At 42.8% G+C, this 14,240-nt stretch overlaps 1 protein-coding gene across 2 annotated transcripts in view; it reads left to right on the top strand.

Moving 5' to 3' along the window:
* Positions 1–14,240, top strand: part of dock10 (dedicator of cytokinesis 10) — a 119,219-nt gene that overhangs the window by 67,097 nt on the left and 37,882 nt on the right. For both annotated transcript variants that reach the window (XM_079514803.1, XM_079514804.1), the window contains 4 exons: positions 1,021–1,141; positions 1,821–1,942; positions 6,002–6,116; positions 11,153–11,219. In XM_079514803.1, the coding sequence (XP_079370929.1) occupies positions 1,021–1,141; positions 1,821–1,942; positions 6,002–6,116; positions 11,153–11,219 (425 nt within the window). The remainder of the gene's footprint in view (positions 1–1,020; positions 1,142–1,820; positions 1,943–6,001; positions 6,117–11,152; positions 11,220–14,240) is intronic.

Here is a 14,240-nt window from a genome sequence, read left to right as displayed (position 1 = left end):
TGGTAAAAGCACAGCAGATTTAGGCCTCACTCATACCTTCACAACAGATTGTTGTATAGCTGATGCATGAGACTTGTTTACTGATGCAAGCTCGCAATTCATTTCCAATGGGAGTCACATGGTTTGACACAACATTTGTGTTGTATGAGGGGGAGGGGGGCAGTCGAAACACAGCCGAAAGCCGTACAACAAAAATGTTGTGTCAAACCATGTGACTTCCATTGGAAATGCATTGGGGCTTCCATGACACTTACCCTTTGCTTACATCTAGCATCCAACAATGTTGTATGCTAGATGCGAAGGTGTGATTGAGGTGTGATTGAGAGATATACCTGCCAGACGAGTAGGATACAAAGGCTGAAAGGCAAGCATTTACATTCCAATGGGTGATTGAGGGTTGCGCTCTACCGCGACGGCCAATCAGCTGTCCACTAATAGTTCTCATCTCTTGTTTTTGTCCTCTTTTTTTGAGTGGTGTAAACCACTCCTACGACTGGCTTTGTTAGTTTACGTGTCTGTCTGTCTGTCTGTCTGTCTGTCTGTTCGTACCAAAAAAATGAGCATGGTTGCTACGGTCACCCAGTTCACCCGGGTGTGATTTCATTACGTCAGACATTACGTCAGACCACAGCTGATCAGGCTATATAATACCTTACACCACTCAGTTCACACGGGTGTGATATTTTCTCATTGTATGGATTTTGGCCAGGCCAGAAATGGATTTGGACAGGCGGACGCCTGCCCTCGCCTTATTGTAGATACGCCTCTGATACATCCCTGTAATATTTGCGTTCTGGGTGGAAGGATGTACACACGACAAAACAGCAGTTTAAATTAATGCAAATTAAATGCATAAAATAAACGCTTCCGTTGTGTAATGACCTTTTGATGAGGTTTTAACCACTAGAGCTGTGTGTCTATGTGCAGTGCATGTTCACATAGACACAGTGCATGTTCACATAGACACAGTGCATGTTCCATTCAGTGTTTGTTTACCGTTTATTTCCCAACGACCCACAGGGTTCTCGGGATGACCTGAGTGTCGGAGTGGGCGTGGCTAGCGGCCTGACCACTGTCAGTAGTCGCCATGCCAACTCTGTTGACGCGTCCTTCTCCAAAGAGGTTCTCAACTCCATCACAGGTGTGTGTGTGTGTGTGTGTGTGCGTGTGCGTGTGCGTGTGCACGTGCACGTGTGTGTGCGCAGTAACTAACATTTACTCAAGTAATGTACTTCAGTACAATTTGGAGGTATTTTTCCCTTACTGGCATACTTTAAATTTTCAATATATTTGTGCTTCTACTCCACTACATCTTAAAGGCAGATATTGTACTTTTACTCCACTATAATATAATTATTTGAAAAGAGGATCTGCTATTTTTAGGATTTTTATACATTTAATACATTTGAAAACTTGTGAAGCTTCTGCATAATGAGTTATTTTACTTTTGATACTTTGTACATTTGAATGCCAATTATTTTATAAAGTAAATTTTGAATGCCAAACTTGTACTTGCACTACAGAGTATATCTACAATAGGGTATCGATACTTTTACTTTTTACTTAAAAAACAAACAAACAAACTATGTGAGTACTTCTTCCATCACTGTATTCATCTGTATATGTGGTTTGGTCACGTACAGTGTCTGTCTGTCTGTCTGTCTGTCTGTCTGTCTGTCTGTCTGTCTGTCTGTCTGTCTGTCTGTCTGTCTGTCTGTCTGTCTGTCTGTCTGTCTGTCTGTCTGTCTGTCTGTCTCTCTCTCTCTCTTGTCTATATAAACGTGTGAATGAATCTAACAATGCTCCCTGCTCGCTGCCAGCCTTCTCATCCTTGGCGGTTGCCACGGGCAACCAGGCGGACTCTCGCGGCTCTCTGATCAGCGTGGACTCCAACCCCAGCAACAGTGACAGGAACAGCGAGAAGATGGACGGCTGTGAGAAGGTGAGACAGGTCAGAAACAGTGATGAGGTGAGACAGGTCAGGAACAGTTAGGAGGTGAGACAGGTCAGGAACAGTGAGAAGGTGAGACAGGTCAGGAACAGTGAGAAGGTGAGACAGGTCAGGAACAGTGAGAAGGTGAGACAGGTCAGGAACAGTGAGGAGGTGAGACAGGTCAGGAACAGTGAGGAGGTGAGACAGCGGCAGCGGTGGCCGAACGGATTGCGGAGCGGTCTTGATACCGGAAGGTCGCCAGTTCGAATCAGCGGTCCGACACGTTAAAATTACCACCGCTGAAGTGCCCTTGAACAAGGCATTGAACCACTACGATGAAATGTGTTCTATGAGCAGGGCCTGGCTGGAAACAAGTTCTTGAGCTTAGCCCAGATACCCTGGGTAAATATAGTAATCATTTAATTTCATTTCAGACAGGTCAACAACCTTTTCTGTCTCAGAGAAAGGTGAGAAGAGACAGTGCAGATGAGTTCTTTTAATAAATTATTGCTGCTAACTTAATATACTACATGTCCATCTTGACACAAAGTATGAGACAAACACTCCAAATTAAAGGTTGCAAGACTGAAAATAGTCCATCAAAATATATTTTTTATTACTTCCTGAAAACGAAAACGTGCTGCGTGATGACGTGTCGAGGCCCACATCGATAAAAGCCAATACAAATGAAGCTCACCCGTTTAATTCCCCAGTCTCCGCATCCGTCCAGCACAGCTGCTATTGATTACAGAAATCCTCCGTTTTTATTCCCATTCAAGATACCATCCAGACAGTGTATTACTCGGTTTCAACTTAATCATCACGCTAAAATATGTATCTGAAAACATTATAAGGTAGAAATAAGCCACATAACAGTAAACTGGTACAGCATGGCCGTCTATCTGACTTGTAAACAAACACACCATGCGCTGTATAGCATAGCTACCGTCCCTAGCTACCGTCCCATCGCCTGAAGGGATGCGACGCTCTGATTGGTTCAGAAACTTCATAGCGGTGTTTCAACTTGAAACCGTCTGAAACTTCAAAACAAAATGTCCACCATTTCCGTTTAACTGAGTTCAGTCTTGCAAGCTTTATTTTGGAGTGCTGCTTCTTTCCACATTGGTGGCATTGTTTTTTTCATTCGAGTATGTTTTGTTAGCTGAGCAGCACCCATGGCCAAGGAAGGCAAACAGAGCAAACGCACCGCCTGCAGTTTTTGATGCAGTTATGATTTTGGCGGGTTTATTTACTTCTACACATTGACCCATATATTACCCATTATTATTATTATCACCAACATGTTGTAAATCGTCTCGGGAACCTCATATGCAGGAACGTGCAGAGAGTGTTTGAGAGGCAGGGGCTGAAATCTCGCAGGGGACAAAAATAGGGACAAAAATAGCTGATCTACAAGCTCACAACACGTCGCGCTGCGACGCGTTGTGAGCTTGTAGATCAGCTATTTTCAGGGCGCAATTAACCCAGCACTCCTTATCTGCTGGAGATGCGGTGTACGACATGGATTTAGAAACAAATTAGTTCAACACAAAATGCTACATTCAAGTTCAAGAGCATTCGGAGAAAAAAAGCAATTCTCCTGAATGCATGCCTTCCCGTATATATGGCATGGAAAGGAAAGGAGAGGCATTTGCATTTCTTTCACCATGTAGTAAATGCTGCATTCGTGGTCTGGAGTATGGATGGGGCAGTTGTTTTACAGACGGGTAAAAGGGCAGGGGCTGAAGCCCCCTTTGATGTCTATGCGTGCACGTCCCTGCTCATTATGTCCATAACTGTTACTTTTCAGGATACTTTTCAAAAATAGCAAAAGTAGCAGATCTACGAGCTCATTTTGAGCTTGTGGATATATGATGCTTTTGATGCTTTTGTGTGACGCTGTCATGTGATCAAGTAGGAACTAATTCCCCCCCAAAAAACACAGATGCTGAAAGACACTTCAGCTCAGGATTAACCATTTACTGTGTATAAAAAAGCTAACGCACACCAAAGTGCCAGCACACGGGAGAAAACTGTAGAGGAAATCATGAAAAAACAAGAGGCTGGCCGCACATCAGGGAATGAAGGCTTAACCGCCGAAACGTTGGATACATTTTTGTCTTACCTGCTGTCCTAATAAAATATTGGCACTCTGGCTATTGGCGTGTGCGGCCACCCTCTTGTTTTTTCAAGATTTCCTCTACAGGATTAACCATTTACCATTTTGTGACTAGTTTGACTGAGAGACTGCCATAGCGCAAACTCCATATTTTCACCAGAGGAGAAAACCCTTCTTTTTTTTTTTCTCAAAATGAGTTAATAGCACAGGCAGACTCTTCACATACTAGAGCATGTCTGAAATAAGTGTCAGAGCTGAAATCGAAATGTAAATATGAAATAAATGCTTAAACATGTAGCTAGGTGTAACGTTAGAGACCACAGAAGTGAACCTTTCAAGCCTGTTTTCTCAACTTGCTGTTTCTCTGCAAGACATTACTATATAAGCCATATCTCCAAAACTGGTGGGTCAAACTGAACAACCAATATGTCAATATGATTCTGCTTTCATATGACATGAAAAACTCAAAAATCCAATGGCAGTCCCTCAGTCAAAAGTAGTCACATTTGACCATTCAGGTGTGACTCCTGTGATACTACAGATTACCTGTGCAAGCATGACAGAGTCTGAGACCCCCCCCCCCCCCCCCCCCCCCCGGAGCAGAGAGAAAGATGAAGTTATTATATGGACATAACATTGAACCCTCAACGCATGAGTTAACTGGCTTATGGCCAGCCTAATTAACAGTGGATTGTGCCTTCTGCCTGCACTATTCATATGTTTAATTTGTCATTTTAATGCCAATAGAAAAATCCGTGATATACACATTACACACTGCATCTCATTCTCACACGGCAATCCTATAGTAGACACTCAGTCCTGATGGTGGCGGTAGCGTCACCATTGTGCCGATTCTGACCAAATAGAGCGAATCTGGCGAGGCCACTTCCGGTTTAAGGAATCACAACATCCGGGACTAGTTTGGACTGGTGCAGCACTATCAGATGTCCGGAATGCTAAGCAATCATTGTTTATTTTAATAACTAAGTCAAATTAAGCTCTAATCAAGCCCAAAATATCGCATTTTACGCAGCGATGCATGCGCGATCACACGCGTGCGTGATCGACCGTGCACGCGCGGATTTCGGCCGGTTTTAGGTAGATTACATCGGCCGTTAGCCAAACAAGCTAATAGTTGCTACATTTTGTTATATTACGCTCCCGATTACAGGGGATTAAACGATTACGTCAATAGCGTCAGTGGCCATAAGGGATTTATTGATTCATTACACATAATACGTCACTGGCCATAAGGGGGTTAAGATATACTGTAACCACAAATCACATTACAATCCACAGAATCGTCCTATTAACGTGCGTATGAAACTAAATGCCACAGGGAGGAGGCCGGGCAGGTGGAGATAATCTGAACGCTGACAGCTGCACAACGAGCTGAGACAGCTTTAAGCACGTAGAGCGAACAGTGAACAGAGGACTGCTTAAAAGCACCGTCTGAGTTGCACTGAGGGAATGAGGGCATGTGGGAGATAGCTTTTAGCCAATGAGAATTAATTGAGGTTGTACGTGGAAGGACAGACTGACTGGTGTGTGAATGACTTAACCTATTTTGGGCGGGAACCCCTTTTGGTGTTAGCATCATGTTATGCTTTAGCTATTGAAAAATAGCAGACCTATTTGTATACACACCCATTCACACTGATAATGGAGGCAGCCATGCAAGGCACAACCTGCTCATCAGGAGGAGTTAATCCATTTTGACCTGAGATCAGATTCTAAAAATGTCTTCTACATCCTGACAGTTTTCTGAAAAAGCTATGTTTCTATGTCAGTCGTTCTTCGATTTTTCAAAAATAAGCCTGATTTCTGCTTCGTAGCACCGCTCCACTCCGCCAATCAACTAAGTGGAAGTGACGTACTAGGGGGATCCAGTCGTCTCTTTTGATTGTGCTGCTTACCAGAAACCCCTCCGCCATATTCTCTGTCCTCAGTTCGCCAGGCCCCAGTCGCTGATTGGCTACGGCTCCCGCTGTGACAAGCTGGACCAGGCGGAGACGCGCAGCCTCCTGATGTGCTTCCTGCACATCATGAAGACCATCTCTGAGGGTTAGACCCAATTATACTGTTACACATATCTGAGGGTTAGACCCAATTATACCGTTACACATATCTGAGGGTTAGACCCAATTATACTGTTACACATATCTGAGGGTTAGACCCAATTATACCGTTACACATATCTGAGGGTTAGACCCAATTATACCGTTACACATATCTGAGGGTTAGACCCAATTATACCGTTACACATATCTGAGGGTTAGACCCAATTATACCGTTACACATATCTGAGGGTTAGACCCAATTATACCGTTACACATATCTGAGGGTTAGACCCAATTATACCGTTACACATATCTGAGGGTTAGACCCAATTATACCGTTACACATATCTGAGGGTTAGACCCAATTATACCGTTACACATATCTGAGGGTTAGACCCAATTATACCGTTACACATATCTGAGGGTTAGACCCAATTATACCGTTACACATATCTGAGGGTTAGACCCAATTATACCGTTACACATATCTGAGGGTTAGACCCAATTATACCGTTACACATATCTGAGGGTTAGACCCAATTATACCGTTACACATATCTGAGGGTTAGACCCAATTATACCGTTACACATATCTGAGGGTTAGACACACTTATACCGTTACACATATCTGAGGGTTAGACCCAATTATACCGTTACACATATCTGAGGGTTAGACACACTTATACCGTTACACATATCTGAGGGTTAGACCCAATTATACCGTTACACATATCTGAGGGTTAGACACACTTATACCGTTACACATATCTGAGGGTTAGACCCAATTATACCGTTACACATATCTGAGGGTTAGACCCAATTATACCGTTACACATATCTGAGGGTTAGACACACTTATACCGTTACACATATCTGAGGGTTAGACCCAATTATACCGTTACACATATCTGAGGGTTAGACACACTTATACCGTTACACATATCTGAGGGTTAGACCCAATTATACCGTTACACATATCTGAGGGTTAGACCCAATTATACCGTTACACATATCTGAGGGTTAGACCCAATTATACCGTTACACATATCTGAGGGTTAGACCCGACACAATTATACCGTTACACATATCTGAGGATTTGACCCGACACAATTATACCGTTACACATATCTGAGGGTTAGACCCAATTATACCGTTACACATATCTGAGGGTTAGACCCGACACAATTATACCGTTACACATATCTGAGGGTTAGACCCGACACAATTATAGATACCGTTACACATATCTGAGGGTTAGACCCGACACAATTATACCGTTACACATATCTGAGGGTTAGACCCGACACAATTATACCGTTACACATATCTGAGGGTTAGACCCGACACAATTATAGATACCGTTACACATATCTGAGGGTTAGACCTGACACAATTATAGATACCGTTACACATATCTGAGGGTTAGACCTGACACAATTATAGATACCGTTACACATATCTGAGGGTTAGACCTGACACAATTATAGATACCGTTACACATATCTGAGGGTTAGACCCAATTATACTGTTACACATATCTGAGGGTTAGACCCAATTACACCGTTACACATATCTGAGGGTTAGACCCAATTATACTGTTACACATATCTGAGGGTTAGACCCAATTATACCGTTACACATATCTGAGGGTTATACCCAATTATACCGTTACACATATCTGAGGGTTAGACCCAATTATACCGTTACACATATCTGAGGGTTAGACCCAATTATACCGTTACACATATCTGAGGGTTAGACCCAATTATACCGTTACACATATCTGAGGGTTAGACACACTTATACCGTTACACATATCTGAGGGTTAGACCCAATTATACCGTTACACATATCTGAGGGTTAGACACACTTATACCGTTACACATATCTGAGGGTTAGACCCAATTATACCGTTACACATATCTGAGGGTTAGACCCAATTATACCGTTACACATATCTGAGGGTTAGACCCAATTATACCGTTACACATATCTGAGGGTTAGACCCGACACAATTATACCGTTACACATATCTGAGGATTTGACCCGACACAATTATACCGTTACACATATCTGAGGGTTAGACCCAATTATACCGTTACACATATCTGAGGGTTAGACCCGACACAATTATACCGTTACACATATCTGAGGGTTAGACCCGACACAATTATAGATACCGTTACACATATCTGAGGGTTAGACCCGACACAATTATACCGTTACACATATCTGAGGGTTAGACCCGACACAATTATACCGTTACACATATATGAGGGTTAGACCCGACACAATTATAGATACCGTTACACATATCTGAGGGTTAGACCTGACACAATTATAGATACCGTTACACATATCTGAGGGTTAGACCTGACACAATTATAGATACCGTTACACATATCTGAGGGTTAGACCTGACACAATTATAGATACCGTTACACATATCTGAGGGTTAGACCCAATTATACCGTTACACATATCTGAGGGTTAGACCCAATTACACCGTTACACATATCTGAGGGTTAGACCCAATTATACTGTTACACATATCTGAGGGTTAGACCCAATTATACCGTTACACATATCTGAGGGTTATACCCAATTATACCGTTACACATATCTGATGGTTAGACCCGACACAATTATACCGTTACACATATCTGAGGGTTAGACCTGACACAATTATAGATACCGTTACACATCTCTGAGGGTTAGACCTGACACAATTATAGATACCGTTACACATATCTGAGGGTTAGACCCGACACAATTATAGATACCGTTACACATCTCTGAGGGTTAGACCCGACACAATTATAGATACCGTTACACATATCTGAGGGTTAGACCTGACACAATTATAGATACCGTTACACATATCTGAGGGTTAGACCTGACACAATTATAGATACCGTTACACATATCTGAGGGTTAGACCTGACACAATTATAGATACCGTTACACATATCTGAGGGTTAGACACAATTATACCGTTACACATATCTGAGGGTTAGACCCGACAAAATTATACCGTTACACATATCTGAGGGTTAGACCCGACAAAATTATACCGTTACACATATCTGAGGGTTAGACCCGACAAAATTATACCGTTACACATATCTGAGGGTTAGACCTGACACACTTATACGTTACACATATCTGAGGGTTAGACCCGACACAATTATACCGTTACACATATCTGAGGGTTAGACCCGACACAATTATACCGTTACACATATCTGAGGGTTAGACCCGACACAATTATACCGTTACACATATCTGAGGGTTAGACCCGACACAATTATACCGTTACACTTATCTGAGGGTTAGATCCGACACAATTATACCGTTACACTTATCTGAGAGTTAGACCCCACACAATTATAGATACCGTTACACATATCTGAGGGTTAGACCCGACACAATTATACCGTTACACATATCTGAGAGTTAGACCCCACACAATTATACCGTTACACATATCTGAGGGTTAGACACAATTATACCGTTACACATATCTGAGGGTTAGACCCAATTATACCGTTACACATATCTGATGGTTAGACCCGACACAATTATACCGTTACACATATCTGAGGGTTAGACCTGACACAATTATAGATACCGTTACACATATCTGAGGGTTAGACCTGACACAATTATAGATACCGTTACACATATCTGAGGGTTAGACCTGACACAATTATAGATACCGTTACACATCTCTGAGGGTTAGACCTGACACAATTATAGATACCGTTACACATATCTGAGGGTTAGACCCGACACAATTATAGATACCGTTACACATATCTGAGGGTTAGACCTGACACAATTATAGATACTGTTACACATCTCTGAGGGTTAGACCTGACACAATTATAGATACCGTTACACATATCTGAGGGTTAGACCTGACACAATTATAGATACCGTTACACATATCTGAGGGTTAGACCTGACACAATTATAGATACCGTTACACATATCTGAGGGTTAGACCTGACACAATTATAGATACCGTTACACATATCTGAGGGTTAGACCTGACACAATTATAGATACCGTTACACATATCTGAGGGTTAGACACAATTATACCGTTACACATATCTGAGGGTTAGACCCGACACAATTATACCGTTACACATATCTGAGGGTTAGACACAATTATACCGTTACACATATCTGAGGGTTAGACCTGACACAATTATACCGTTACACATATCTGAGGGTTAGACACAATTATACCGTTACACATATCTGAGGGTTAGACCCGACACAATTATACCGTTACACATATCTGAGGGTTAGACCCGACAAAATTATACCGTTACACATATCTGAGGGTTAGACCCGACACAATTATACCGTTACACATATCTGAGGGTTAGACCCGACACAATTATACCGTTACACATATCTGAGGGTTAGACCCGACACAATTATACCGTTACACATATCTGAGGGTTAGACCCGACACAATTATACCGTTACACATATCTGAGGGTTAGACCTGACCCAATTATACCGTTACACATATCTGAGGGTTAGACCCGACACAATTATACCGTTACACATCTCTGAGAGTTAGACCCCACACAATTATACCGTTACACATACATACATTCTGACTTTAACTCATTAAGACTTCCTACAAATGCCTTGTGAATCAGCAGTTCTCACAATTTCAAGACTTTTCAATACAATGCCAAAAATAACAGATGTACAAGCTCAAAGCGCGTCACTTCATGCCGCGCTGTGAGCTTGTACATCTGCTATTTCTCTATGAAACGTGAAATTCACAGAAGACCCCCCAAAAGTATTCTATTTGAACTGGGGCATTAGATTGTGTTTGATTCGGTTCCACAGATAAATATTGTGAAAATAGCAGATCTACAAGCTCGGCTATTTTCACTACTTCTTATTCTTAAAAGTACTTTTTAATTTCTAATACAAAATGCTTGAATTTGTTTTTAAACCACTAAGTGGGTGAAATCCGTTTTGAAGAGTGTGTTGTGTGTTGTCCTTCCAGACGTGCTGGTGTCCTACTGGCACAGAGCCATCCACCAGGAGATCTCAGACTTCTTCAACATCCTGGAGTGAGTAGTGTTCCACACCCCCTGCTCCACTGCTCCTCATATCATCATTACCCTGCTCCACTGCTCCTCATATCAGCATAGTGTTCCACACCCTGCTCCACTGCTCCTCATATCATCATAGTGTTCCACACACCCTGCTCCACTGCTCCTCATATCATCATTTGTCCACTGTTTTTATCACTTTTTTATTTCAAGGACCCCCGAGTTTCATGTGCATTAGGCTAGTGTTTCTTAAACAATTTTGTGCCAAGGATCCACAAATTGATATATATATATATTAGGGATGTCCCGATACACTTTTTTCGCTTCCGATCCGATCCCGATACCTCAATTTCTGTGTTAGCCGATACCGAATACCGATACCAGTGTCGTGATCTCATGTTGTGTTTATAGCTATCTAGCTATATATCTTGTGTTGTGTTTATAGCAGACTCCTCACTCAAATGTGCACTTGCAGTTTGGGCAACTCCAAAGCAAACTCCATAGTGTCAACCCCTTACACCCCTGTGTCGGATCGGTGGTTAGACTGGAATATTCGCCGATACCGTTATGAACCGATATGACAAATAAGGGCCGATCCGATACTTTTCCCGATACCAATACAGTATCGGGACATCTCTAATATAGATTTGGTTTGCGGACCCCACACTCACACACTGTGAACTTGTATTTACATCAAAGATTATTAATTTATAAAGATGGGCGAACTTCATTGGAGCCTATTGAGGCGAAATGGTACACAAAGCCTACAAGTCTCTCTCTAGGTCGTCCTCAGACGAGCCCTCCATCGTCGTTTCCAGTCATCTCGGTTCTCCATACATCTGGCCAGTTCGTTGGTACTTTGCGCTCCTGCATCGCTCTTGAGTACATCCACATATGTTAGCGTGGGACGTCCTCGTGATCGATGCCCGTGTGTTGGTTCCCAGAGCACCAGTTTGCTGGCTGGCAGTTCTTGATGCCTTTGGCAGTGTCCTGCTAGTCTCATTCTCCTGGCTGCTATTTTCTGGCTCACCCTTGGTAATCCCTCATACAGAGTCTTGTTAGTAACATGTACAGTCTTACTGATGTTAAGTACTGCTCGCAGCATTCTGGTGTAGCACCCGTCAAGGGACTTCTGCAGGGTTGGCTTCAGGGTCCAGCATTCACTGCCGTATAGGAGAACAGACTCCACTGTTGCGTAGAAGAAGCTGAGTTTGATTTGTCGGGGGAGATTGGAGTTCCATACACTGGTCATGCCATTCAGGGCCCTCCATGCAAGTGCCTTCCTCACTTTCAGATCTTGCTCGGTTGAGTTGACCCATGAGACCAGGTACTAATGGTCTCCTAAATAAAGTAGGCATGGATTGCTTCTCCTGACTGGCACCCCGACGCTCGCCCCCAACAAAACGCTACAACTGTAAGGGTCCATTTGGTTCCTAACTATCAATCATTTAGCTGGGGACCCCATTGGTTCCTCCAGACCTCACATTAACCCATTTTGACCTGAGATCAGATTCTAAAAATGTCTTCTACATCCTGACAGTTTTCTGAAAAAGCTATGTTTCTATGTCAGTCGTTCTTCGATTTTTCAAAAATAGCAGACCTACCATCTCGTAGCGCGCCACTCGGTGGCGCGCTATGAGCTTGTAGATCTGCTATTTTTCAATAGCTAAAGCATAACATAATGCTAACACCAAAAGGGGTTCCCGCCCCAAAATGGGTTAATGAGAACCGGTGTCACATGGACGCCCCTGTCGCTGTCCCCCATGAAGACACATAACACAGAAAACACTACAGGCCTTTTTTCCAGTTGAAAACACAACCAGTTTTCTTTGGCACACAATGAAGTATGAATGAGCCTTGAGACTTGAAGAGGAAACTTGGCCCGGGCCGGTGAGAAAATGGATTCAGGATTAATGTTCTTACTGTTGAGAGTAAGAACAGAAACAAAACAGCGATTAACTGCCACCATCGGGAGGAGAACTCTGTCTACTCTCTCCACACAGTAAATTAGCTTGTCTGTACTTCCTCTCTGTGTGGATGAGAACTCTGTCTACTCTCTCCACACAGTAAATTAGCTTGTCTGTACTTCCTCTCTGTGTGGATGAGAACTCTGTCTACTCGTCTCCACACAGTAAATTAGCTTGTCTGTACTTCCTCTCTGTGTGTCAGCAGCGTCTGCCAGTGATGGAAGAAGTACTGACATTTTTTTTTCTTATGTAAAAGTATCAATGCCACAATGTTAAAAAACACTCAAATACTGGTAAAATACAATTTACAATTTAGGCATTTAGCAGACGCTCTTAATCCAGAGCGATTTACATTAGGCAAGAACAAAAAAGCATGGGAATACATCACATATACCCAAAATACTAGGAATGCCAGCTTGAAAGTGGTCATGTCTGTCTACGCATAAATATTACAACCGATGAAAAGTATCAAGGCTCAAGAGCTTTTGCCGAAATCCTGGTCTCTATACTGCCTCCCCCTGGTCAGCCCGAGGCTCCTGATGGAGGGGAAAGGAACTGGTTGGAAATAACGTGTTCCTTCCACGGGCTATACGTCCGACCGGGGAAACTACCCCCCTGTCAGGCGATAAGAAGCTCCTTAATCCATTCTGGGCGGGAACCCCTTTTGGTGTTAGCATTATGTTATGCTTTAGCTATTGAAAAATAGCAGATCTACAAGCTCGTAGCGCGCCACCGAGTGGCGCGCTACGAGCTTGTAGGTCTGCTATTTTTTGAATAATCGAAGAACGACTGACATAGAAACATAGCTTTTTCAGAAAACTGTCAGGATGTAGAAGACATTGAAGGAAGCATATGAGCTCAGTTCGGGGCTCTCCCCAGGTCGGCAGAGGGAGAGTAGCGTCCAGGATCACAGCGTAGTCATCATTGGCACCGGGTGAAACCAAAGGGTTAAGAAAATCGTGGGATAAAAAGGAAGAAGAAAAAAAAGAAAGGTTCAGTCATGGGATTTTAATTTGCTTTATTCCATGTTTCCGTCCAACAAAACCCCCACTTGAGATGACCTTTCCTTTTC

Source organism: Electrona antarctica (genome assembly GCF_951216825.1).
Source record: "Electrona antarctica genome assembly, chromosome: 11".
Classification (NCBI taxonomy): domain Eukaryota; kingdom Metazoa; phylum Chordata; class Actinopteri; order Myctophiformes; family Myctophidae; genus Electrona; species Electrona antarctica.
This window is presented reverse-complemented; position numbering and strand designations above follow the sequence as displayed.